Source organism: Sander lucioperca, chromosome 3, assembly GCF_008315115.2.
Source record: "Sander lucioperca isolate FBNREF2018 chromosome 3, SLUC_FBN_1.2, whole genome shotgun sequence".
In the NCBI taxonomy this organism is placed as follows: domain Eukaryota; kingdom Metazoa; phylum Chordata; class Actinopteri; order Perciformes; family Percidae; genus Sander; species Sander lucioperca.
In genome coordinates this window covers 23,930,433-23,958,306 of record NC_050175.1, presented here as the reverse complement: position 1 = coordinate 23,958,306, position 27,874 = coordinate 23,930,433, and the positions used below count along the sequence as shown (strand labels likewise).

Below are 27,874 nucleotides of genomic sequence, written 5' to 3'. Positions count from 1 at the left end.
CCAATGAATTTGCAGTGTCTTATTGCATTGCACCACCCTGCAAAAATATTGTGTCATCATTTAGTCTTTCAGTCTCTTTGAAGGGACACGAGTGCTGAAATGAGATCGCACAACCCGCAAGAGTATCACAGTAATTGAAGTTGACAAAAATATGAACTGCGCCCTTTTGAACTGCTGACATTGAACAGTGTGGATTAGGCAGCGTATATTAACAACAGGTGACGGGCTGCAGAGAACAGTGGATCGTCCGTGTCACGGAGGACACAGTCACACACAGACACACAAATAACTTTAAAACCGTGAGAGATATTAGTGTGGTCTTTACTTATGTTTTACAAACTCATATATACGCCACATAATCTCAGTCAAAAAATTTAAAACAATTTCACTGACCTTATAAAAATAAAAAAAGGCAAATAAAACCACCACAAGGCAATGTTAACATATTAAATACTGCACTGCTCCGAATGTTATAGCCTAAATACTGGAGCTGGGACAACGAGTGATGAAAAGGACAAAAATATAAACACAAACACAACAGGTATTTAGAAAAATAAAAACAAAGCATTGCATTAACAGTTTATACACATTGGTTTTTAAAAGTGTGGATTTGGAGATTTTCTATTATTCACTATACAGGGTGTGTCTTCAAATGCATGGAAAACAAATAATTACTCCTTTGCTTATGCAGTGTTCATACACACAACTCGGCTCATAAAATAACTAAGTGTCATGAAAGGCTTGCTCAAGCAGTAAAAAATCAGCTCAGTATCAATCTTTTAAAATCAGCAGTTACTCGCTCTAAATATTAGATTTCTGGTACCAGCTTTGTCTAATCTGATTAAAACAGAACATATGTGAAACCTTTACTGTACATCATCTGTTGTTGTATGCTGTGTGTTATCACATTCAGTTAACCATTAGATAAAGCCTACAAAGATATGTCATTGAATTGTTTACTACAGTATATATCATGTAAATTAAACATTACTTTAATACAGTACAGCTAAAAGAATCAGGTCAATGTCCTCATTTGAAAAAATAATCCTAGTTGGCATCATAAATTATGACTATTATACAGCACTGCTGCAAAATACAAATATATACACTGTATACGCTGATTCCAGAGCAGCTGGAGCTCACAGTTTCCAGCTCCAAAACAGTAACAGTGAGGTACCACAAGCCTCCAATCAGTCAGCCTGTCCATCAAACACGAGAGACTCAGCGTGACCCTCCAATAGCAGTTCATGTAACATTAGTGTTATCATTCATATTGGTAAATGTTTGACAATATCTTGCATTTTAAGCCATATAAACAAATCATTCTAAACACACTCATCACCATCCACAGATTCCAGGATCCTCAAGATATTAACGTAATGTCCTGTACAATTCTGCCTTTTAAATTTAATCTAAAAATCAAAGTGAAAGTCACTTGAACTGAGCGATGACAGAAGCATGTAATACTTTAGTCTGAATATTGACGTCTTTTATGTTTTAAGTGTTGAGGCTGTAATGGGATCCAAACATCTGTTACAGGCTGGTCAGAGGCTGCCGATGTTGGGGAAGCTCTTGAGCTTCTCTGGAAAGTCGTCTTTATAAAGCACCGGGTCTGCACGGTGTTCCACCACCTTCAGAGGCATTGTACCAAAAACTGATGCAAACTTGTTGATGCACTCAGATCTAGGGACAAAAACACAACTTATTTACTTATAAAGCAGGCTAAAATCCTGTATTTATTTAGCAACTTTTGATTAGTAATGTTTGCAAATAATGTAGGTGGATGAGCCTTTATTACCTTTTTCTTTCCTTTTAATTACTGTAGGTGGTGCCCATCTTCCTCAAATAATATTTTTATAACAATATTTTTTTTCCCTGCATTTTACATACATTTGTATCTCCGTTTACTGCCATGTAGAAGATATATCCAGTCATTGATCCTGTTTGTTTATTTTGGCACAGCTCACAGAATTTGACTGTGTACAAAATATGTCTTGACTTTAAATAAAATGATTGTATCTAATGTTAAGACTTTAAGGAGTACATTTTTTAACTGTATTTCACTGATACAGAGAAGGAGAAAATGTAGATACGCTGCTGGTGATTGTGCACCGGAGTCCAACAACAAACGTTTAAATTACAGTACTGTATGTGTAATGTGGTAGGTGTAACGCAAAAATGCTTTAGTTACAGACAAAGGGGCGACACAAGATTTTCAGTTGAAGTGTGTGCACACACACAAAACAGTAAAAAAATAAATAAATAAATAAACAAAATTCTACTGTGCTCATTTAATCTAAGACTTCCAAAACAAAGTGACGTACCTTTCCACCATGTGTGTCTGATCCAGGGACAGTCCATCAATGGCAGTACACTCAGGGCACTTGAACTTCTTCCTGGGGGTCACCTAAACAGAAGCAAAACAAAGTCACACCAACAACGTCAGCTCACTTTAACTGTTTGTTAAACCTGCACAGCCCAGACAGATGCTAATAAACTGTCCAATCTGATTAAATAAGTCTGTGACTTTTTCTATTTATTTTTTCATCAGTGGAGTTGGAGAGATCTATGATGTATGGCTTTCCTCTGTGTAACCTCCATCACATCTACACCCCTGACACATGCCTGCACCCAACGCTCTGAACCTGTGAATGTATGTGTGTAGAAGAAAGCGAGACACAGAGAGAGGGAGACAGAATGGGTTGGTTATAGAGGGTGGGTGTTTTCTGTGTTGAAGGAATCTGATGGAGATATGGTGGGAGGTGGGAGCGCGGGTAGGGAGTAGGGAAGTGTGCCGCTTGTGATTTGATGGCAGGGTGTGCGTGAGCCCCGGTTAGCTTAGGAAAACATACTCAGAGGGGGAGTGCCAGTGAGTGACACCAAGATAAGGGAGGTTAACGCTGGGCTTTAGCTCGGGCCCCTGCACCTGGGCACAGTCAGTGTGATGGGGAGGGGGAGAGGCAGTAAAGGCGAAGGGTGAGAGCTGATCAAACCCAGAGATGCTGGTCCGCCGGTCAGGCTTCAGCCTCCCCCTGCCAGCTTAAAGCACCCAGACCAACGAGAGCTATGAACATACCTTTATGGGGGCTTTGCCCGTGATGTTAGCCACCAGGAAGTTCATGGCAATATCTTCACAGTTCATGTGAGCGTCCACCCAGTTCTTGATGTCTCCTGGCATCTTGTATGTGTACAAATAGTTGAAGTACTGGAAACGGATTCACAACAACAAATGATTACTAGGTGTCATATACATATACTGCAGACTCATTATGTACAATGCACTGTTTGACATAGTGACCCATAGTGTAGGAGGAACCACTGCACTAGAATTTGCTTTGAACTTATGTGTGTGTGTGAGCTTTTAAGTAGAAGTGAGATAACCTCGCTCTACCTATGACACTGCTCGTCTATCACTGTCATCTTCTTGCCTGAAATCCTACACATACACAAAACAGAGGTCTACGGGACATTTTAAAATCCTTTCTGCAAACTTCATTCTTTATTTGATTTCCACATATAATGAACAATTTCCTTTTTAAAATTGGTTCACTGTGCATCATTACTAAGCAAAACTCCTAACATCCATGAGTAGCTCAAAGGGAAACGTGTGTGAAAGAGGCAGAGGTAGAGCTCAAGCAACCAACACTACTTAATTTCAGGCTTTTCCCAGGTCACCTTGTGGTAGAAGGCGGCTCCAGTTAGGACCATGGAGACCTCGTTGGTCCACTCCGATTCATACTTCCACTTCCCCATTTCATGGTCCCAGAGGTGCAGCCGGCCTGGGTAGCCCACCAGCCTGTCTGGGAACTCTCTCCATACCTGCAGCAGGACAGGAAACAGCTTGTCAAACGTTTTCAAGTGAATTGAACTAAGGGGAGAACTGATGGCTTACACTAAAACATAAATGATTAGGGGTGTTCTAAAGAGTGTTTAAGAATTAAAAATGTAGACTTATGTTTCAAAATATCTCTGAACATTTTTGTCTGAGCCAAACATTGAAATATTTTCAGAAGTAGCTTTATGATTGGCTGAATATCTCAGGGTTGACACCAGCAGCCAGTCTGATCATGTGCTCAGACAGACAGCTCCTCTATCCTGCCTGTAATTCCATGTAATTATCCTTAAACTGAGCACAATTTTATTAAACGGCTACTAAATGGATTCAGGTGAGTGTGCCGGGCTGAGTGGGGCCCAGCAGGTATGTGGGCATGGAAAGCATCAGCTCTAGACCTGTCATCATTCTTCATACATCAAACACATTCAGCAGGCAGTCAAATCCCAAACTAGCTGAGAATGAGACTGTAATCTCCCTGAATGACTTTAAACTCTGGGATCAACTTGAAATGGTTCCCTGCTATACGTGCCGTCAGAGGAAATATGGTAAAGTACGGTCAAGGTGTTTTTTTTTTAACAGGGATCTTTTTCTCACCTCGTAACCAAACTGCAGTTCATCAGATGTCAGCATGATGATGTCATCATCAATCGCTAGCACAGCTTCTGTCTCAATCTCGTCGTAGGGGAAGAAGCGGTTACTCAGCTTGTTCTCTTTGGTTCGCACGACTTTGAGAGGAACACCGATCTTTGGCCATAGAGACTCTGCCAGGAGGAAAACAACACAATAATAGTAACCACATTTCTAGTTGTATACACAAAGATACAGAGCTGAAACAATTTAATCGATTAATTGGTTGATAGAAAATGAATTGGCCAAACGTTTAACCGTTAACCGTCAATAACAATTTTGACCGATACTATCAGTTAAACAATTAAAAACAATATTATTAAAACAAAAATTGTAAAGTTATTAAAACACCTTTTCTGCATTGTAGAAAATAAGAACAATAGGCTATACAAGCGATTTCTAGTGGTAACTTTGCACTAGCAAGTTAACTAGCTACTATCAAGCCGATTAATAGGCAGGCGCATCTGCGGGCAGCCTAGTGTTAAAAACATGAATAGGCGACATTTTTTTACAGCGCACCCAGACCAGCTGCCTCCAGCCCCTCCCCTCGTGAAGTATTCACTTCAGACGCTACCGTTAGTAGTAGCACGTTGCTGGTGTTCTTGCCTTGGGATCATAGACTGTATAGTCTATGCTTGGGATTAACTGTACTAATAAAGCCGTACAAAACACCACGGCCACACCGCTGTGGAAGCTCCCCGGATGTCATTTATCAGAGTCTGGTTGTTACCGCCCTGTCCGTGGCAGTCTCATCCACTCCTATAACGGAGCTAACTGGAGCTAACCGCTAACGGAGCTAATCGTTGCTAACAGAGCCTTCAGTTCTCCGTGCCTGTATCCATTAACTGCATCTATGGACTCGAGCACGAATAAAACCCTTAATTTTATTAAATTGGCTGTATTAAATTACAACTAAGAGCTGTTTGAATGACAGAAATCTGCTCAGATAAGATCCTAATGAGGTCAACAAGACATGTAACAGTAGGGTCCCCAAAACACAGATAAAACACTTCAACAAATGAACAATGATCTAACAAACAAGGTGAACAAGAATTGACTTTAGATAGCCCTAGTCTTATGTGATTCAACAGGAGTTAGGAGGAAATAGTGTTGAGATGATTAATAACATGTCACTTTCTGTGAAGCTTTCAGATTTGTATTCTCAGAAATTTAATATTATGTAATATTTAATTTAATATTATATAAATTTTTCATTGAAAAGTTTATTTGACAAAGTTTATTTTCTTCTTACCTGTACGAAACAGGTAAGAAGAAAATAAACTTTGTCAAATAAACTTTTCAATTATTATTTAATATATTTTTCATACATTACTTATACAATATACAGTATGTTTTACATTATACATTTTTAAAGTATACAAGTGTAGATTGGTGAAGTGTTCAATAAATGTTTTTGTTGAGAAATTCTGTGTATATTAGTGTTACATTTTATCTTTCAAATAGAGGTTTAAAAACAAGCACATATCGGCCAAATATCGGCCACAATAAATCGGCAGCATTTATCGGCCATTGGCTGACCCTGATTTCTAAAGATCGGCATCGGCCAGAGAAAACCCATATCGGTCACCTCTAGTCATTTTCTGAACTTACCAGATTATTTACCTTTACCCACTTAGTCATTATATCCACATTACTGATGATTATGTATCATAAATCTCATTGTGTAAATATTTTGTGAAAGCACCAATAGTCAACACTACAATATTATTGCGGTATCGATATTGAGGTATTTGGTCAAAAATAACATGATATTTGATTTTCTCCATATCGCCCAGCCCTACATCAGCGGTCCACGGAACGCGGAAAGTATATGTCTGAGTCTCCCGGAAGTGTGAATGGGGACTGCATTACCTGCTTGTCAGTTAACAGTTAATGATCGAATGCTAACGAGGGTTGTCTATCGGTCAGAAAAAAAACTCTAAGCAGCATCCCTACTGGTTATATTTGTCTTATATGACAGTATGTTGACTATCTTTGGATTTTGGACTGTTAAGTTATTTGATGACGCCACTTCTGGGCAACTGTGATGGGCATTTTTCACTGCAGCCCTACAAAGATACATATATACAGTATGTGACTCTATAATACATATTTAAAGGTTTAACAAAGTTATAAATATGGCCACTGTCAGGGTCTGAAGATGGGTGTGTAATTATGATGTCATTTACCACTGACAGATATTTGAAGTCTGTGCTGCCAGTGGAAATCGGTGCTCTGGGAGTTTAACTTCATTCACTGACTCATATCGCTACGCTAACCTCAAGCACGAGCAAATTTGACCACAGTACGATTCTTCATGAGGCAGATCAACAATGTGTTTTTTCAGGGAAGCAATTCAAAGATCTTGGGCAGTGTCCATGGCACGGACTATGGCACAGACAGATCACACAGAATGTGTCCCCTCATTAATGGGCCTGGCAGCCTATAAGAAGAGCTCCAGGTCCTCCTAACCACATCTGAGGTCTCCTGTCAAAAGCTATTGTCAGGAAAACTGCTATGTTAAACGCCCAGAGTTTCGTCTTTCACTCTGTCCATGTTGCTGTCATCCTTTCTTTTATTTCTTAAGTTGGAAAGTGACAGTAGGAGTGAGGAAATTATAGGCTATTATTTGAATTTTAAAACTTTACCCCCAACCTTGGAATCAGTCAAAATGCAGATACTGTTTATTCCTCTGTGACTTCCTAAACTGTATTCAAACTAAATGTCATATTCATAAAAATGCCTGCTTTCTGCATTTGTTGTGGCTTTGTGTGTGGCTGTTAATGTACAGGTACATGGATCAATAAAAAAAGAACATATCAGATACAAACACTGCAAGCAGGTCAAGACTATTTGATGAACATAATGTAATTTACGTCTGTTATAAAAACATGACTCAAACAGAAAAATAATAATGCTAGATTCTGTAAAACAAACATTGATTTACTTTATCAGCATCTTCTTTAAAAAACACAGAAGGAAGCAAACACATGTGCCTGTAAACACATCAGATCAAAATTCAATCAAATTTGCCTTCATATTAGACTGAGCCCCATGAGTCTGACCCGTCAATGGCCCCTTGTTAATTCTAATGGGTCACAAAGCTCCAGCCAGGCGCCGCTGATGCCTCTAATGAAAAAGCAACTCACATCCACAAGGGAGTACTTCAAAGTCGTCTCATTACTTCATTACATTAGCCAACTCTTACAGCAGCAGGACAGATTTAATTCCTGGTCCAGAACGGCCTTGATCTGAGTTAAACAGTAAGTGGGGTAAGGCGCGATTAACTGTTGTATACTAAATTGCCATATTAAGGCAAATAATTAGAGCACAAGTTGCAATAAATAACAACTATAAGAGCTTACTATGACACATCTATGATGGACTACAACTGATGATGAATAGTGATGAAAGACAGAAACCTAAACTGAGTGTATATACAACTATATCTTTTGGAAAGCTTCAAGAACTTGCTAAATTTTGATGAGAATCAGTTACACTCACCCTCAGGAGGACTCTTGTTCTGGTTATTCCACACCACCAGCAGCTTAGCCAAGCTAGGCACCTTGGAGATTTCTGTGATGACGCGGAAAAGACTCTCAACACGATCGTAGGTCAGCACCACTGCTGTGAAACCAGGTGCCCTTGGCGGGATTAGTGGCAAGAACAGAGGGCTGTTCACACTGGACCACTTCTACACAAGATAGGAAACAAAGAAAAATACAGGCTGTTTAGACCGCATCTTTTTTTCATCCTCCCAAAGCTACTGTAGAGCAAGACTCGTGTCTTCTGCGTTAACCATGTCTGTCATGTTTTCCATGATTTAATACACTTTAATAGTGTTTCACTGGACAGTGAGGTCACCTGCAGTAATTTCCAGATTGTGGTTTTATTATGGAGCATCATCAATCATCATCCAATAATGTGTCTCAGGGGCTAACAGAGGCAGAGCACAGGCCAAAAGCTTCCAGTTACAGAGCTAAGTAAACCTTATAGTACAGAATGACAAGAAAGACTAGGAAGGAGTTTGCAAACAAGACAGGTGAGTCTCTTCTGGGATGTAGGAGAAATAGGGTGGGACAGAGAGGAGGAAGGGGGGAAATGGGCAACAGCAAGTAGTGGCCGTCTATCGTCAACGTGGAACTTGGCTTTTCTTTCATTGCTCCCCTTTAAATCGGCTTGTAAACCCAGGGAGTCACATTGACTCAAGCTCAGATCAAGTGACACTGTTAAATGAAGGAAGCCGTAGGAGAGTTTTCCGATAGTATGTGTCTACTAAGTGTACTAAATACGAAACTTTAAAAGTTAGTCATGGGGTGACCTCTAGCTCACCCAGTAGAGTGTGCGCACTATGTAGGCTTAGTCCTTGGCAGTGGCCCGGGTTCGAATCCGACCCGCGGCCCTTTGCTGCATGTCGTCCCCCCTCTCTCTCCCCTTTCCTGTCTTCAAGCTATCCTATCAATTAAAAGGCCATAAAAGCCCCAAAAAAATCATCTTACAAAAAAAAAAAAATTAAAAAAGTTTGTTATTTGGATAACAGACACCAAACCAGAGACGACTAGTGTTTAGTCTGTGGGCAAACAATAACTTTTTTGTTTACAAAGGTTGTTTTCTCAAGTGAAATAAAAAGGCAAATCATTCATTTACAAGCATGTGCTACTCTAACACTAGCAAATACACTATAGGAGCACCAGGGTCTCTTGATAAACTTCATCAAAGGCTCCAAAAAATGTTCCACTGGTTACAGTGACAATCCGTCTGAGAAGGGCAAAGAGACCATATCTAACACAGTAAATCTGTGGGCTTCTTGAACTACATATAAACCCTGTTTCTCTTCAGGGCCAAGCAGGCCACACAGTGATCATGTGGCTCCTTCCACAGCATCAACACAATTCTGTCAATGGAGATACAGCCACTGCCTTTTACACAACAGTCACTCCTTCACTAATAAAAAAAAAAACTTTACTGGCAAGCGGAAACTTCCTTGTGGTCATTCTCACATTGTCAAACAAGCAGAGGGGGAAATAATTAAACTAACACATATATGCAGCACAGATGCATTTAAACAGAATAAAAGAGGTAATAGACCACTTAAGTAATTTGTCAAACAGAATAAATTAGATGAAAAGAAAGCCGCAGCTCATTATGTCACCAATAGATCTGAAGGAGTTATGTGTTTTCTTATACTTTATATACACACTAAAAAATAAGAATTTTATTTGGCTATTTGAACTGCTTGAGTGGTTCTTCATTAATCTTACGGGTACGTAGATTAAGAGCACCATAAAATGAAGAATTACCAAGCATTTAAAATGTCTTTATCTGTCTGTCCTATTTGTCTGTCTGTGGCTGTAACATTCCCACTGAAACACATATTACACATTTTTACAGCCAACTTAAACAGCACATTATTACTAATGTAAACAGATACAGAGGCACAGTAGTGGTAGATTAAACTGAATTTTTAAACAATGCATTTGAATAACAATGCAAACGTTGCAACACAAGATACAGAAATAATTCATTGGTATAAGGACAGTGATGGGTTTTTTTAAATCACCATTTTAGCTCTACTTCAGCCAACTGGATTTCAAAAGATAATGACTCTGAGGTTAATGTGCTGACTTTCAGTTTTAAAAGGTATTTACATATATATTTTATAAGTATTCACATCCATAATGTAGGAATCATGGGCCTTTTTTACCTTTGGGGGATTGTGTCTTATATAGTTTATAGTACATGGTTAATCAGATGTGAATGGAAACATCAAAATAAAGTTGAAAGTCAACAACTTCAATCTCCTAGCAGTTCTTTCAAATCGAATGTGCAGGAGAACAGAGTCAAAACAAAAATGCCCAAACACTTACAGACTGTACTGTAACTTCTAAACAAGATAGTGATCAAACAAGACTTTCATATGCCTAGGTGCCAATCCCCATACAATATTTTAAACGTAAACTCTGAGATGCCTCAATTCTTGTAATGTAGAAACCTTACAAGTTTGCCCACTACCTACACCAAAACAAAAAGCAGTTTGTCCCTTATTCTAAAAACCCCCTTCCAAAGCCACCAGCAATCCAGGGAAATGTGCTTTCAATTACCAGCCTAAAGACTACAGGAGGAGAGGGGGGGGCTAGGGGGGGGATGTCTGCCTGAATTATTTAGTGCTCTGTAGAAGTTCTTCTCACCATCCATTCACTGAATCTATCAAGAAAACACTTAATCTCCCATCTCAGGCAGGAATGGCTAAAGGTCTGTAACCTGACACAATTAAAGTCCTCTCGGTCCGAACAAACCTTGAGACCTGGGTGATACCGATAAGTGGGCAATGTCAAGTGTAACTGCTAATTAACAAGATACCTGCAGGCAACCATGGTCAGCTTGACCGTAAGCCTATTAGTCCTGAATTACCGTACAGATTTGAGCAACACTGAAATGAAAGAATCTGAAAACACCCCTCTCTCTTGAGCTGCTTGTTGACACCAACGCATCCTGATTGTGACCGCCACCTCCCTAATCTTAGCATTTCAGTGAATCTACTTACTTGGATACTTGTAGACATTTGACAGATGCAAAGACACTACTATGCATCCACACGCATGCTCACATGCACATGCCTCTACCCCACAGGCTGAGGATGGAGGAGATCAGACCGGGCTGATTAACAACTCCTGAGAGATGGTCGCCCAGCCAAGCTGTCTGCAGCCACAACCTCCCACAACCACAGGGATGCTAAACACACACCATTCTTCACATCCAGCGTACTCTCTACAAACACACTGACTCAGACATGATGGAACTTATTTTTCACCACAACGGAGGCATCCTCCTAGTAGTGCTGACACAAACTGGCTGCCTCAGGACTAGTTGGGTGTATACCAAACTGTGAAGCGCAGCATGTGTGGCGCTTCAGAAAACTGAAGGCATCTACTGTCACTCTGCCACAGAGGCTTCGATTTACAAGGCACAGGAGAGGGGGAAGCTTGTGAGGCACTATGAGCGACTGTATGGTCAAAGCTCCATTCTGGATGGGTTGTATTCAGATGCCTCTAATAGAAAGATTTCGAGGAATACAACGGAGTGCCTCAGCACAGCAGAGCACACAGACTGTAGAGATTATACCACTCACCTAAAGGATTATTAGGAACACCATACTAATTTGACCCCCTTTCGCCGTCAGAACTGCCTTAATTCTTCGTGGCATTGATTCAACAAGGTGCTGGAAGCATTCTCTAGAAATGTTGGCCCATAATGATAGGATAGCATCTTGCAGTTGATGGAGACTTGTGGGATGCACATCCAGGGCACAAAGCTCCCATTCCACCACATCCCAAAGATGTTCTATTGGGTTGAGATCTGGTGACTGTGGGGGCCATTTTAGTAAAGTGAACTCATTGTCATCTTCAAGGAACCAATTTGAAATGATTCGAGCTTTGTGACATGGTGGTCATAAAGGGATGGACATGGTCAGAAACAATGCTCAGGTAGGCTGTAGCATTTAAACAATGCCAAATTGGTACTAAGGGGCCTAAAGTGTGCCAAGAAAACACCCCCCACACCATTACACCACCACCACCACCACCACCACCACCAACCTGCACAGTGGTAACTAGGCATGACGGATCCATGTTCTCATTCTGTTTACGCCAAATTCTGACTCTACCATCTGAAATCGAGACTCATCAGACCAGGCAACATTTTTCCAGTCTTCAACTGTCCAATTTTGGTGAGCTCGTGCAAATTGTAGCCTCATTTTCCTATTTTTAGTGGAGATGAGTGGTACCCGGTGGGGTCTTCTGCTGGTGTAGTCCATCCGCCTCAAGGCTGTGCGTGTTGTGGCTTCACAAATGCTTTGCTGCATACCTCGGTTGTAACAAGTGGTTATTTGAGTCAAAGTTGATCTTCTATCAGCTTGAATCAGTCGGCCCATTCTCCTCTGACTTCTAGCATCAACAAGGCATTTTCGCCCACAGGACTGCCGCATACTGGAAGTTTTTCCTTTTTCAGACCATTCTTTGTAAACCCTAGAAATGGTTTTGCGTGAAAATCCCAGTAACTGAGCAGTGTGTGAAATACTCAGACCAGTCCGTCTGGCACCAACAACCATGCCACACTCAAAGTTGCTTAGATCACCTTTCTTTCCCATTCTGACATTCAGTTTGGGGTTCAGGAGATTGTCTTTACCAGGACCACACCCATAAATGCATTGAAGCAGCTGTCATGTGATTGGGTGGTTAGATAATTGCATTAACAAGAAATTTAACAGGTGTTCCTAATAATCCTTTAGGTGAGTGTATAGCTGTATGTTGGAAGAGATATAGCTAAACATCAGATACTTCTGAAAGACAACAATGGCACAATCATTAACTAAAGTGACAGAACTGCAACAAGAGAACATTTGTGCCACATAGAAAATAGACTTTTAGTTTAAATTAACATACCAGACCAGACCAGAGAGGGGTGTATGCCAGTGTCAAAGTCATATAGATATCAGGCATATAACTAAATGTAACAAATACTTGCAAAATACACATCAACATCAAGTCCACGCAGTTACATACCACCACAGGTGGATTGTTCCACTGCTCGTAAGTTCGTGCAGCATATGGGTAGATGCGGTCATTGATGATCTGGAGCGTTGTCAAGCCAATAGCCTTCATGGAGCTGAAGTAGGCCTCCCAGAACCAGCGTGCCTATGGACAAATGTAACAGACTTCTTAAAATGTACCCATAACATTTTTTTTGCAAATTGGCAATCACAAAACAACCTTTGAGGATCAATATTGAACCACTCATTAATAAACTGCATATGAACCAAGCACGCTCTTTCTATTCAACTTTCCTAGATATTCATGTTACAGATACAGACAATACAGAATTGGATATTTGCATTGATTGATGAAAAAAAAAAAAACATGTAATAAAAGCATTACACTTCTGTCATTATCAAAACATGCTGCCTGAAACCCCTGTTTTTGTTTCTAGAATTAGTCACCAATAATGGAAATGTCAATCAAAAAGTAACAGAAGGATTTATGTGGACAATTTTTGACTTGAATAAGACAGTATTTCAGAAAGTTGTTGGCTTGTTGTTATTGCTTTTAAACTGTTTTAGTATTTTTATTCTCATGTTATGCTGTGGAGTACAGCCACTACATGACAAAAGATAACACCAGTGTGAAGTCATAGCTGTAAAATCCAGATCATTCTCCCACCCCACCCCAGTCTAAGTCTTTAAAGACAATTTTGTAGCCGTCTCCAGCCTCTTGACCTTCAGCAACTCTTCTTCTGAAGCTCTTTAAAAACTCTTTTGACTGTGCCTGTTTTGCTTCAAGAGATCTCTGATGTGAAAAGCAGACTTTAATGATAACTAAACTCTTAACCCATATCTTAATGTTTGGCTGCTGGAATATCAAACTCCAACCGCCCTCATTCACAGTTCATTTCACACACAGTTTTTTTTTTCAGCCAAGACTGCAAAGATGAAAATTAATATTTGTAAATTGAATTTGTTTGTTCAAGGTGCTCTAAGCGATGTCACCGTTTTTTAGGCTACAACTTTTTTGTCACCTACAGCAAACATCTCCTCTACTACCTCTCTACTATCCGCGAGCTGCCTGTCCCCTGAACACACTGTAAAAAAAAAAAACGCGGTCTCTGTAGACAGCCCAGGCTCCACAAACGGCAACAAAAACACACCAACCTGCACCACGAAACATAACAGTCTTCCAGCGTTCCAGCCAATAACCGACAAGAAGGATTTGGGGGTGGGGGTTGGGGGGTTAATGCGCAGAAGCACGGAAGGGAGGGAGAGGGGACGGGATGAGGAGGAGGGAGGGGTGAGCTAGCCTCGTTTTGTTTGAAAATACTTTGAACGTCAACAAGAAGTGACGTCACCCAACATCGCTTAGAGCACCTTTCAGATTTTTAAAGAGACATCAATGAAAATTCTATAGGGTTCATTAACTCTTTTTCACTTTGTATACCATGAAACATTACATTTAAAGTGAATTGATCAATCTACAGTAGTGCTACTGACCATGACATGTATGTGTCTAGCCTCCTGCAGGCTCCTATTCTAGTTAGAAACTTCAAGGGACAGTTAAGAGGCGAGAAGACCCTATAGGAGTTAATGAAGCTTCAAACAACACTGTCTCCTGCCTGGAGCCTACATGTTACACTGACTCCACCAGCTCCTCAATGACCCACAGTTCTGGAGTAGGATGTGAATATTTGAGTATTTGTGTGCAAAGCACTGGGCTATATTTCTTGCTCCTCCGGTGTATATTATTGGCTAATGTGTGCAACAAACAAAGACAATCCTTAGTGCCACGTGAACATGTGGCCATTGCCTAAATCACCCATGACTGAGTAAAAGCACTGACTAGAGATGTACAACAACATAAACACAGCATTTATTTTTATAGAGGGGGTGAGGAGAATCCAAAAACTTTCTAATCTCGGGGGAATCCCAACAGCCCATAAATCAACCAGTGATGAAAGTTTCTTTACTGACCGGGGGGAGGCAGAAAGCAAACTGTGCTGGCTCAAGGGCCCATACCTCCACCCTTCACCCTCTCCCAGCGCCTGCAGGAATTTTTATGAGAATGGAAGAGACAGCGTTGCAAGATGGGAAGAGAAAGCCTTTACTCCATCTTCCATTTGCAGCATCTAGCCTAAAGTCTACACTTTGTTACTGTTTGTTTGTGTATTTTCATTTTTTCTGTTTGGTCTATTTCCCATCCGCTAAAATGGAGGGGGTGGGATTTATGACCTATATTGCAGCCAGCCACCGGTGGGCGATAGAGATATTTTGGCTTCTCATCTTCTCATTTCCTTCTAGTTTAGAGAGTTTCCCAGCAGCTCCCACTCCTTTGTTGTTTAAAATCATTCCAAATAAATGGTCAAAGAGATGTTCAAAAACAGTTTGTATTACAGTACTCTGCATCACTTTGTTTAACTCAGAGGAAGTTGTCAAGTGCCTGACAGATGATTCAACCTATAGACCAGAATTGGCAGCCAGTGAGCTGTGGCCAGAACCAGGCAATCATTAGTGTTATTGACATAATGAAAAACAGCAGTCCGTTTCAATCATGTGAACTGCTCAGTGGGAATACTGTTTTGCTGAAGATTTATTAGCACTTTACTTTTAACTGTGATCAAAACATTTCTACACACACGTACACACACACAACTTGTTAATAATAATAACCTGGTCTCTCCCGGGAATAAATCACTCCTTATTAGAAGGGCTAAAAAACAAACTAGCAGGACTGTGGGATGAGAGGACCACGACTGAAGACCACTGCTTTAGCAGCAGGTTTTATTGTGGAATTACAGTCTTGGGGCTAGTTAGCCCCATGGTTTTCCTGGATTACAGACTACCCCACTGACACTAGTTTGTGTGGCCATACATATTCTGTAGTGCAACACAGAGGCACACCATGGGACTGTTTACACTTTAGATTTCATATTCAACTTTAAGCAGTGAAGATTCTGACAACTCCTGCATTTGTGAAGGTAAGAAAAGACAATAGGAATCTGGTGGATGACCTTGGTTGATAGTTCAAGGATATCAAATCTGCAACTCTTGATTAAAAAGATTAAGGGGCTGTTATTAAATTTTTGACTGACAAAAAAAAAAGTCACCGACACCTGTCATCATCCTGGCTGGCTGTTCAGTTCTGTCTGAGGGGATGCATGTAAAAAGTAAAAAGACTGAATTGAAGAAAAGCAGATGGCATATAAGGGAGAGGAGAGGAGAGTAGACTGACTTGACATATTATAAATCAGCTGCAGCCAGTGTACTGTGCATGGTGGAGTGCTGGGCTGGGAGGCTACAAAAAAAGATGGGAAGACAGGTAGGATCAACAGACTGAAAGAAAAAGCTGGTTGAATCTCAACACCAAGGCAGTAGAGGAAAGTAGTAGGTTGAACTCCATCCCGAGCAATAACTCCCTCCTCCCATCTTATTTATCCTATTATAAAAGAATTGATTTGACTGTGTTAATAATCTAATAAACAGGTATGTAGTGTAAGTGTCCTATTTTGAGACTATGACCCAAACAAGGCTCATGGAAGTCAGTACACAAACATGGGCTCAGTAGTCTCACTTGAGCAATGTTAACAGCTCACAGGCCTTTTAAAATGTGACCTAAATGGATGCTATTACATCATCTCAAATTTGAAAATGAGTTCAGCTGACTACTGACGGGAGCTCAACAGTAGTCTATCACAATTTGACCTGGTCTCTAATAAGACATGCTCCTTAAGTTAACCAATGCTCTGTCCCTGCAGGGTGAACTGAAACTGCACGTATTACCTAGATGTCACCCTGCTATTGTCAAGAAAATAACTATGGATATTTGTATGAAATAAAAACACGCATGACCTGCCAGAAAGGCAAGTGACGAATAACAATGAATACTAATTTGAGGGCAGTCATATTTTCTACCCAAAGCTTTAGTTTATCAGCTTTGCTCAATCAACCTTTTAGTCTCAATACAAAATCACCCAAGCAGTTCATCTTTACCAATTCATTTTCTTTGGAGCAGTTATTTTGTTGTTGTTGATATCACAAGTAGTTCTTTGGCAAGGCAACTATAATTTATGTTGACAAAACCTTAACTATACTAAAGAAGTAAAATATAAGTTGTTCATTTTTTGGCATTTCATTTGAGGCAAGTATGCATTGTGTATTTTTTTTTTTTTACATTGGTAAGCACAAAAGTCAGACCACATGGGAACATAGACAGACACACTATGAAAGTAAGGACTGCTGAGCCCTCTGCTGGCAAAACTAATTAAATACAGTTCAACCACATCAAAGAATAAATCAATGTTTTAGCTTTCTAGAATATCTGCATTGAAAAAGCAGGCTCTTGGCACACATAAAAATGTTTTCTAACAAAGACTAGAATTTAAATTACCACATCTTGCACACCAGGGACGGTGGAGAGTATCTGCAGGTAAGAATACAACAGACACTGAATGGTCCCTTACAAGAATCCATATTATTCTGGTTGAAATGGACTGTACAAATGTGACAAATCCATTTAGATTACATTTCCATTGAATATTACATGTCTGTCCCTGCAGTCTGCTTTGGTTTCTTAAGGGTGAAACCAACTTCAACATGAAGTATTACCAGACAGGTAGGATACAGGCAACTAAACACTGTTTAGAGAACATTTTCATCACTAGTATGTTCCCACAAACTTCAACCATCATTTACTGTAGGTAAAAAGAAAACCTGACATAAGAATTGTACGATTTTTTTCCAATAGTCATCAATGTGACAAACAGGACATCACACTCTGATGATTTTAGTGTAGGTTTAGAGTGTGACCTGTGACCAACAAGAAAGAAATCCTATATAGTGGTAGGCAATTAGTTTCACTAAATTCAGAGTAAATTACTTCTGTAGAGAAATGTCTCAGGAAAGAATCAACTTGCAACCAATTCAATCCATCTGTAGACCATCAGAGCAGGCAGGGGAGTACTGTGACCAATGGATAACAATATCAGATCTATGCTACAAAGTTAGCTTTGAGCTATACACAGCAGAAAACCCCCACCCAACCTCTCCATCTCACGAGCGAGTCATGTTTTTCAGCTTGTCTGGTGTAATCCAACCCCAAGCCCGTCTCTGAGCCCTCTGCCTAAAATGTCTGTTTGGCCAGTATAATTAGTAAATGGACTAGAGTTGATACAAGGGAATGAGGAGCAGCTGAACTGCTGCACTTCTCTAAAAGCTGCTTTCACTTTTGTTTATTGTGGCTCAATGCAGATATCAAATGGAATAAGAGAGTGAGCCGTCTTCTGTGCATTTCACTCGAGCTAAAATCAACATAGTTGAGTCTTCTGAAAGCCTTTTAAAAATCTAGGCTGAGCAAAGGAGGAAATTCAAACTTACAAAAAGTAAGGCTGGTATCCAAATTTCTGTCTTTCGCACATCACATCAAATTTGTTTCGGCTTTCATAGACTGGGTTGGTTGGAAAAGGCACAGGCACATCTCACACATGACAGCACTTCTGACCACCATGTCAATCTAAGTTCTCAAACTGTAACTAAATACAAGACACTTTAAATACATTTTTCTGAGAGATGTTTTCTCTTCAGTACATTGTGGCTGTTACCTGTCTTTGCATCTCTTCAACTTGTCTGTGAGGAATACTCTTTAGGATGGTATACATCTCTGATAGCTTCTCCTCTGGAATAACCACTGATGCCCTGTGCAGAAACAGAAACATTAAATTAGTGAACCGAAAATGACCAAACCATTAACTTGTTTTTCTACTTTTCTGTGACTTAGGCTGACCTTTTCCAATCAAGTACTTCAGAGAATGGCAGTATGTAGGAGTCAGCGAGGATAACGGGGACACAGCCAGCCTGCAGCACATCACTGAGGGCAGCCTGGCCCAAACGGGCCCCTCGCAAAACCACACAGAATGAAGACTCCTGTAGAGACACAGTGGGAGCAAACTGTTAAGGTGACATGTGAATCTGCATTATACAAAAAAAAACTAAAACCACACCCAGTTTTACTGCTAGAAGTTTCTTCTAGAATCAAAAAACATTTTAGGAACTTTAACTGCATTTTGACCAAAAGGAAGCGCTTATTAAAGGCCCAGGGACTAGGTTACCAGAAACTGTAGTACTCATGGTTGCTGAGTGGTAAAACATAAGCCTGTAGACTGCTCAAACATATATATTGAGCATGCTTTCTGCCTATAACAATCACTGGTTGTTGGTAGGTTGTTGGTAGTATCAATGTTAGGACTGAGGATGGGAATTTCTTGTGAAGTTATTCAAAAATAATTATTTTTCAAATAAGAGTTATTTTTGTTGCCAAATTCAGTAAAGTAGTGCATTTAACAAGAATAGTGCATCTTGATATTTGATACAATTCATCTTTGAAATAAATGGTTTTTAATGCAGTTGTGCTTCCTACCTGCAGGATCTGTGGGTAGTCATACACTTGCCCCTTGTAGCAGCGTTTACGTGCAGAGGCAACACCCTGAGAGAGGTTGCTACACTTGTCCAGGAGGAGCAGAGCTTCTCCATTTTCTTCCTTCAGGCGCTCCAGTTCAGCACGGTACTCTCGGTGGATAGCAGTTTGAGAGGACAGAATAAAGTAGTGCCGTGGCCTGGGTGAATGGAGACAGGCGATATGCAACTGGTTATCCAGTCGTACTTTACAGCGTTGACTATAAATAACTTCATAAACATTGAAACAAAAAAACATTATGTTCCCTTGGAGCATTTTCTGTAGCAGGGTTTCTGTAGGTTTTACTAAGTCAAATTTAAGACTTTTTAAGACCTTTTTAATACAGTTATGAATAAAATTTAAGACCTATATCACGACATAAAAAAATCCATCAGATGTCAGAGTCCGGAAACATTGTCTGAAACAATTCCCCGATTTCCTCATTCGCATTATAGGACTGGTGTCTAGTCACTGTGTGGAGGACCCAGAGCACCTCCGCTCTTAAGTGTTGAGTTGCGGAGCTCCTGTGTGGGTCTGGCCTAGGCAGTGTGAAGGTAGTGCTGGGGTCAGGGCTGGAGCTGGCACCAGATACTTAGCAGAACTAGCTGATGGCTGTTGTCTGCTGGACACCCTTAACAGCAGTTAGATGTTTCTCACTTTTTGCATAAGACTCCAGCGCCCGTGCACCCAATGTTCAAAAGTTGAATTGCTTTTTTGCACAAGAAGCAGTAGGCTTCAAATACGTTGTTAGCAACTGCCTTTAACCAAGCCTCAAATTCAGTTTTTTCAAGCCAAGTATCGCGTTATCTTGCACTTCCCCATAGCTGATAAATAAAATCTGTTTTATGTCTATGGTACAATTCGAAAGAGACTTGCACCAATAACACGAAAGCTGATTGGCTGCAATATAAATTGCTTGTTGGCCTCATTTGTAGTCGTAATACAGCAAATTATAGTTGGACTAGTGCAGTGGTTCTCAAACTTTTTCGGTCATTCCCCACTTTGGACAAGGGGGAATTTTCAAGCTCCACCTGCCCCCATCGCCCCAACACAATGCTAATGAAATACGCAACAAGCTTAAAATGTTCCAAGTTATTTAAGTAACAAGTAGTATCAGTAGCCTATAGTAACATGTTGTATCTAAATACAAACTAACTATCTAGGCTACATCAAATAACAGCAAGTTCAAAAATAAAGAAAATAAAAGTGCAGCTGTGTCAAAATTTGTATCAAGTTCAAAAATAGAAAAGAAATAAATGTGCCACTTTGCAATCCGTTAAAAAAAGAAAAGAGAAATCCGAATCTCTGCCCTGAGCTCAAAGACGCGCGACAGCACTTTGCCCCGGGAGAGCCACCTTGCTTCACTGTGAAACAGCACAGATGTGTGATCAGCTCCCATTTCCTCACGAAGTGCGGAGAACAGTCGCACTTTCAGGGGTCAGGTTTTGATAAAATTTACCACGCTCACAACTTCTGTCAAAACCTCATTTAGTTCAGGCTGAGCTGCCTTGACGCGAGCGCTTCCCTGTGAATGACAGTGCGTCCAGTGCGCATCTGGCGCAACCCTCTTTATTAGTGCCTGCAGCCCGTTTCCTGACCCTGCCATGGTCTGTGCGCCATCAGAGCAAAAGCCCACACAGTTTTCCCATTTAAGGCCGTGTTCTTTGAGGTAGGCTAACTGTCCATGATCTTAAACAGCTCATCAACTGTGGCTCTATTTTTTATGTAGCCCTATTTGCAAAACAGCAAATCCTCGCACAGTGACTCGCCATTCACAAAGCGGACGTACAAGATGAACAAGCTGTCAGTAGCTTCGTCCACTTGTAACGCAAAACGACTGTCTTTTAATTTTTCTATGAGTTGTTCCTCAAGATCACCTGAAATGTTGCATATACGTCTCGCAACTGTGTCATTTGACAGGGGGACAGCTTTTAATTTTGCTGCGCTTGTCTCGTCAAGCATAATTGACACCATGTCTAGAGCAGCGGGGAGAATGAGCTGCTCTGCAATTGTGTTTGTGTGTTTTTTGCATTGTGCAATTCTGTATGCCACTCTATATGAAGCCATCTGTGCTTTACTGTTTACTGATGCAGCTTTTACCATGCCAGTCTCCTGTTGACGGTATTCTGACAGTTTTCTTTGAAAGAAATCAAGTGGCTTATTGACGTGACTGGGGTGTGTGGTCTTGATAAAGGGGTGGGGGTGTGGAGGGGAATTTCTGTTACACTTGGTGTCGCCCCCGGGGGTGATCGGTCTAATAAGCAGCAACACACATCTCTAAGGACGGTTTGCTCTCACACGCGCTGCATTTATAGTCACACACACACACACACACACACACACACACTCTAGTCTAGTGCGCGGTCTTGCTCCAGATTTCGGGAGATTGGATCTCATTTGCGGGCGTCAAGGAGCCGCTATCAATATGCGGGAGACTCCCGGAACTTCCAGGACAGTTGGGATGTCTGGATAAAAATATAAAGGCATAAAAAGGAAAATATCCTCCCGTTTGGCGCGCCCCACCTGTCACGTCTCTATTCCCCACCAGTGGGGCGCGCCCCACACTTTGAGAACCGCTGGACTAGTGAAAGAAACAACTACAACAGCATAGTATAAAAAAAAAAAGCATTCTAAAGTGCTGCGGGAGCATTTTAATGAGCATTAAAGGTAGCGTTACATGGATGTAGGAAAATTAAGACCGGTTTAAAAATATTTAAAGTGCTCATATTATGCTCATTTTCAGGTTCATAATTGTATTTAGAGGTTATATCAGAATAGGTTTACATGGTTTAATTTTCAAAAAGCACCATATTTTTGTTGTACTGTACATTGCTGCAGCTCCTCTTATCACCCTGTGTGTTGAGCTCTCTGTTTTAGCTACTGAGTGAGGCATCTCACTTCTGTTCCATCTTTGATGGGAGTTGCACATGCGCAGTACCTAGGTAAGCACTGCTAGCCAGTCAGAAGCAGAGTATGAGGGCGTGCCACACTAGCAGCTAGGTGAGCATTATAACATGCGTTACAAAGTGACGCACGTTTGTCACAGAAGTAAAGGCTGGACTACAATTGAGCTGTTTGGAGCAGTTTGTGAACAGTGTTTTCTTTTGGAGATGGTAAGTCCCTTTGGGCTGGACTTTGGGCTTTTTCACTTTGGAAGCCTATTACATGCACAAAAAAGATATATAACACAATAAAGGAAAGGGAAAACGCCAAAAAGCATAATATGAGCACTTTAGAACACAATACTTCAGCGAATTTAAGACTTTTTAAGGCCAAACGGGAAACCCTGTGTAGAGATGTTGGATAATATGGATAGTTTAAGTAAAGTGATTGTAATTTGGTCATGATGTGCTACTCAAACAAGATAATCAGAGTTAATGTGTAAGATGTGCTTACCCTGGCTGTCTCTCAGGCAGCTCAACATCCGCAGAGAGGGGACTGTAAACTGGGATGCTGACATCATAACCTTGTCTGTAGGTCCATGTAGAGAAACCACCTCCAGCCAGCAGTGCTCTGAAACAATGGACCTGGATTGTAACAATGCTTCAGCACACTGGGAATTTCAACAGACATGAGCTACAGGAACATACTTTAAAACACAAATTCATCAATTTGCTTCCTGTGTAGGAACTTTTGCCACCAACAATGCTGTTGTGTGACATGAAGTAACATCAAACAAGGCTCAGTGCCCTGGTTAATAGGTCCCATGTAGTCCACTAGGTGATGAAATGTACTTTGGATTCTGTTCTAGTCTCAGGCAAGGTGAATATAAAGTGGAAACACACCGTCAGTCACACACACCTGGTTTTGATGAGGCTCCATGCCAAATGGACTCCAGCTGGATGAGCCGAGGAAATTCCTTACAGCTAAAGATAGTGTTCATTGTCTCAAGGCTGCGTGTTCATAAAACCAACCTCTTTCATCCTCAACCATCACTCTAGCCTGCCTACAGGACATCTTGAGACCTAAAGGCTATTCGCTGGTAAATACAACAAGACTTAAAGGTTCAATGTGTAATACTGACAGCTAGCGTTTAAAATGGTTACTGCAGTACAAATTCAAAATACTGGAGAGAGTTGTCTCCCCCGGACTCCCCAGACTCGAAGTTCACGGAGGTTGCCAGGCTGAGACCGCAGCATAATGTTGCTAGACACTTGTCTCACATAGCCAGACATTACTTCACAGCACAGCGGAGTAGCTAACGTTAGATGCTGGCTATATTGTCATAAAAGCCCATGCTCACGTGGAGCTCTGTACCCAACTGACAGACACACTTTTTCGGCTTAGAATTACGGTAGGAACCGCTGAAAACACAACAACCTCGCCGTCCTCTCCACCCGACGGACAAACACACTTCCTCGGCTTAGAATTAGGGTACGAACCGCTAAAAATAACACTACCTTGCCGTGCTCTCCACCCGACTGAACGCACTTTATTGGCTTCGAATTACGGCAACAATCGCTAAACACACTGAAAACTTACGGTCCTCTCTTCCCGATTTACAGCCTCCCTCTCTTGGCTTAAAATAACTCACCGTTGTCGGCTACAGCCGCTGAACAGGCTACACGTTGTAAACAGCCGTGGCCCGCTTGCCTGGTCCTCCACTAACGTTAGCAGTTAGCAGGGTTAGCATGGCTGTGTCTCAATTGTTTTTGCAAGTAACCAACTTGGGTAACGTTACTCTAGCTATATAATTCAATGTGAGTACACGAATGTTGAAATGACATAAAATGCCCGTCCCTTGTAGCCGTGATAAATTAGCCTGAAGCTAATGCTTAGCTACCTGTTCAGGAGGAAATTAGCCAACTCGGCATCCTTTTGGGCTCTAAGCTGTCTCCATCTTTCACATACATCTCCAATATTTACCCAGGGTTTTTACGTCTCTGGTCACGCAACTGTTAGAAACATGCCGTTTTTTTTGGTCGGGTAGAATTTATCTCCGTTGATCCTGTTCGTTTGTCCGCTGCTCTCATGGCTGTACTAAAGTTACAGCTGTAGCGCACTGGGTTAATGTGTTTACAGGTATATCTGGCAACCCGAACTGGCTGTCAAACTGGGCAATTGATAACAACACACAGGCCAAAACACAAACAGAAAATCCGTCACGGAACGGAAATTTCAAAAAGGAGAAAATACTGGCATTATAGTATTAGCATTGTTGCCAGAAAAGATAGTATTTCAATTTAGCACGTTTCCTTAATATCTGATGACGCATCATTTTTTTCGGGTCATTTTTGGATTTATTACAGTAAATATATTACATATTGGACCTTTAAAATATCTCCTCATGGCCTCTTGAAAATATGTAATTGTTTGTAAATATCTTTCATCTTCATGAAATGATCATCAACACTTTGTGAATGACTGCAGTTATGGCAAATGCTACTTAAAGTTGAATAATCCATTGTAGCATGAAAATAAATTGTATCTGTCCAGTAAAACATAATATACATAAACAAGAAATGATTTATACTTTTGATTTGTACCTACAAATGAGAAACTGACAGGAATCCTGAAAACATGAATCTTTGCACAATGTTTCCCTCCTGTCTGGTGTTGTGATTAAAATGTGTAGTTTTAGATCATTTTTAAGCTTAAGATGTCTGAATTCAATTAGAGATGTTCCGATACCGATACCAGTATCGGCTCCGATACTGCCTAAAACGCTGGTATCAGTATCGGGAAGTACTGGAGTTTATGCACCGATACCATGTAATAAAGCCCTAAAGAAAATCTACGTTAAAGTAGTTTATTTATGTTCTTTTTCCGTTATAACTGACTGTCAAACTGCATAATAAAAGAAAGTTCTGTGGCGTTCATTGTTCATGTTTCACAAAGAGTTTAACCTGAGCCAGACTGACAACAAAGATAGAAATAATATCACATCCATACAGGGATAGTAGTATACAGTTGTTAAAACATAATAAAATATATGACACACTGGTATCGGATCGGTACTCGGTATCAGCCGATACGCAAGTTCAGGTATCAGAATCGGTATCAGGAAGCAAAAAATGGTATCGGGCCATCTCTAAATTAAATGTATTAGAAAATCAGCGAATTACACTTTTTTGGCTAATGAAATTCATGCACCAACCCTCTCCTTTGAGTGTATTTGTTCTACATATTTCCATTCAAATTATAATGAACCCATTCTTAAATATTAAGATGGCTTTTTTAATATACGGTAGATACCTGTCTCTGGGCACATCCAAGGCAGTATTGTAGTCTGGAGGACCTCCAGGTAACATGTTGAAAAGTAGGTGGTTCATCCCTTTGTCCCATCTACCAAAACATACACAAGGTTAGTGCTGGAACAATAAAATTAATCAACAGATTATTTAAAGAGAAAATTAAATAATGGTAGTTTTCTGAGCTGATCAATTTATGTTCTAAGTAATTATTAAATAAAAATACCAGTCACTTATCACATATGAAAAATGACTTGCTTTTCTCCATTTCATACCACTTACTGTCTTTTAAAAAACTTCTCTTTTTTATGTTGGCCAGATAAGAGAAATTTGGAGACATCATTTGGACTCTTTGTGACACTTGAGCTTTGATAACAACATACTGTATATTAGAGCAATTTGAGAAATGGGTTCATAAAGAGGAATTATTCCAAAAGCAACTGAAAGTGACAAACTCTAATACATGGTTAGAACTGATTAGGACAATGATTTTTTTTTCATGACTCTAGTGTAAACATTTACCTGGGTAGCATTGTTAGAGCCTGGGCAGTCTCTCTGATACGCAGGGAGTTCTGGTTCAGCACATCAATAGATGGAATAAAAAGACAAGCCCTGGTGACATCGTCTGTGTAAAAGTTACTGTCAGATATGGCACTGAGCAGGTCATTGTATTCTCGGGACAGTCCAGTACTGCTGATAGGAACCCCCAATTCATCCACAAACTTCTGCAGAGGGTAGATGTACACCTACAAACACAACCATTTCCAGAATGGGTCATAATTTCAACAAGGAACACAGCAAAATATTGAAAGGATACACTTAGTTTGTGTAAACTCAGTGGTGCGATGGTTGTTTTGAGAGGCAGTTACCTTGATTCTGTTTTTAGGATTGTAGCCACATCTGTACACGTCAAAACAGGTGTGCATGCGACAGCTGAGGTCCCCCCTCTCAGGAATGGGACTGGAGACAGGCAGGCGGACCAGAGGTGCGTCATGAACACTGCGTTTATCAAGGGTCCAGTCAGCTGCGGACTCAATGGAGTGGGGCCAGAACTGAAACATCCCAGTGGCGATGAGTCCAAGCAGCACCACAGAAAAGAGGGTTATGTAGTATATGCGGTGCTTGGTTTTCATCCGCGGGATGAGAGCAGGGCCCCGCGAGCTGTATTTCCCAGAGGCATACATGGCTGACACTTCTCTCCGACCAGCCACTGTAAAGACAGATTAATGACAGCTACAATGAAGTAACGTACATTCCAACGTTACCCTAGTAAAACAAAACAAACCGCAGCAAACGTAGTAGTTAGCTAGCAAGCTAAAGCAGCTATGTAAACATTCATGCTAAGTCGGCTCACCAACTTCAGCTGACATTATTAAACGTTATAAAACGATCGGAAAAAAATATTCAAACGTTATAGGTTTATGTTTTACATACCGAGGCGTTAAACGGAACAGGGTTAGACGGTTCTGTGTTAGCTAATTCATGACAACGGTTAGAAAACAGGCTACACTTGTAAATACAGTGTTAATGCTAACCTAGCATCAAGCTAACGATAGCGCTACGGGAAGCAAAATTGTTGTCCTAGGGAGGAAGGAAGGCATGACCCGCCCTACGCTCCCTCTGATTGGCTAGTACTCGTTACTTGCTCTGGTTGGGTTGGTTAGGTTTAGGCAAGAGGAATGGGATTGGTTATGGTTAGGGTAAGAATGTCAGGGTAGACAATCAGAGGCAGTGATTTTCGGAAGTCATTCTTCTTCGCTTCTACCATCTACTTTTGTGACTCAGGCGGTAGCTACTTTGCTTCTCTCTGGTGGGAGTGGAGGTATATTGACACGTTTTACTAATAGTACAATTATTGCCAATTATAAGCACATGAGGTATGTAACAATTATTCAATGGCATTTGGATACTAGAGTTGATATTTGAGCCTGTCAGAACTGAATTTTACAACTGCTACACAACGCAACAGTACCATTCACACTTTAGAGCATATTAGGAATGTAGTAAAAATTAGGCTGTATAAAATAACTCTTGTATCTGTTCAGACCAACAAAGAAATAGTTTTCAAAAAAGTAAATGCTCTAAAATATTTACCCCTGCTCAAGGCAAGTCTTTACATTTTTTCAAGTGCAGAATAACTTACCTGCAGTAAAACCTGGTACAGCAGTATACATTAGTGTATTTTATACCCAATATTCTATGCTGCAAGTCAGTCATAACATCATTATAAT

The 27,874-nt window shown here is 40.6% G+C and overlaps 1 protein-coding gene across 1 annotated transcript; it reads right to left on the bottom strand.

Moving 5' to 3' along the window:
• Nucleotides 1-302: 302 nt before the first annotated feature.
• On the bottom strand, nucleotides 303-27,296 carry ext2 (exostosin glycosyltransferase 2). Its single transcript, XM_031276581.2, has 15 exons — nucleotides 27,078-27,296; nucleotides 26,513-26,853; nucleotides 26,166-26,389; nucleotides 25,648-25,737; nucleotides 22,849-22,965; nucleotides 19,417-19,612; nucleotides 18,784-18,923; nucleotides 18,602-18,695; nucleotides 13,024-13,155; nucleotides 7,967-8,156; nucleotides 4,430-4,596; nucleotides 3,676-3,819; nucleotides 3,077-3,205; nucleotides 2,325-2,407; nucleotides 303-1,683 (listed from the first exon to the last, which is right to left on the bottom strand). The coding sequence occupies exons 2-15, from the start codon at nucleotides 26,825-26,827 to the stop codon at nucleotides 1,545-1,547; spliced, it is 2,160 nt and encodes a 719-aa protein (XP_031132441.1). The 5' UTR covers nucleotides 26,828-26,853; nucleotides 27,078-27,296; the 3' UTR covers nucleotides 303-1,544.
• Nucleotides 27,297-27,874: the final 578 nt, after the last annotated feature.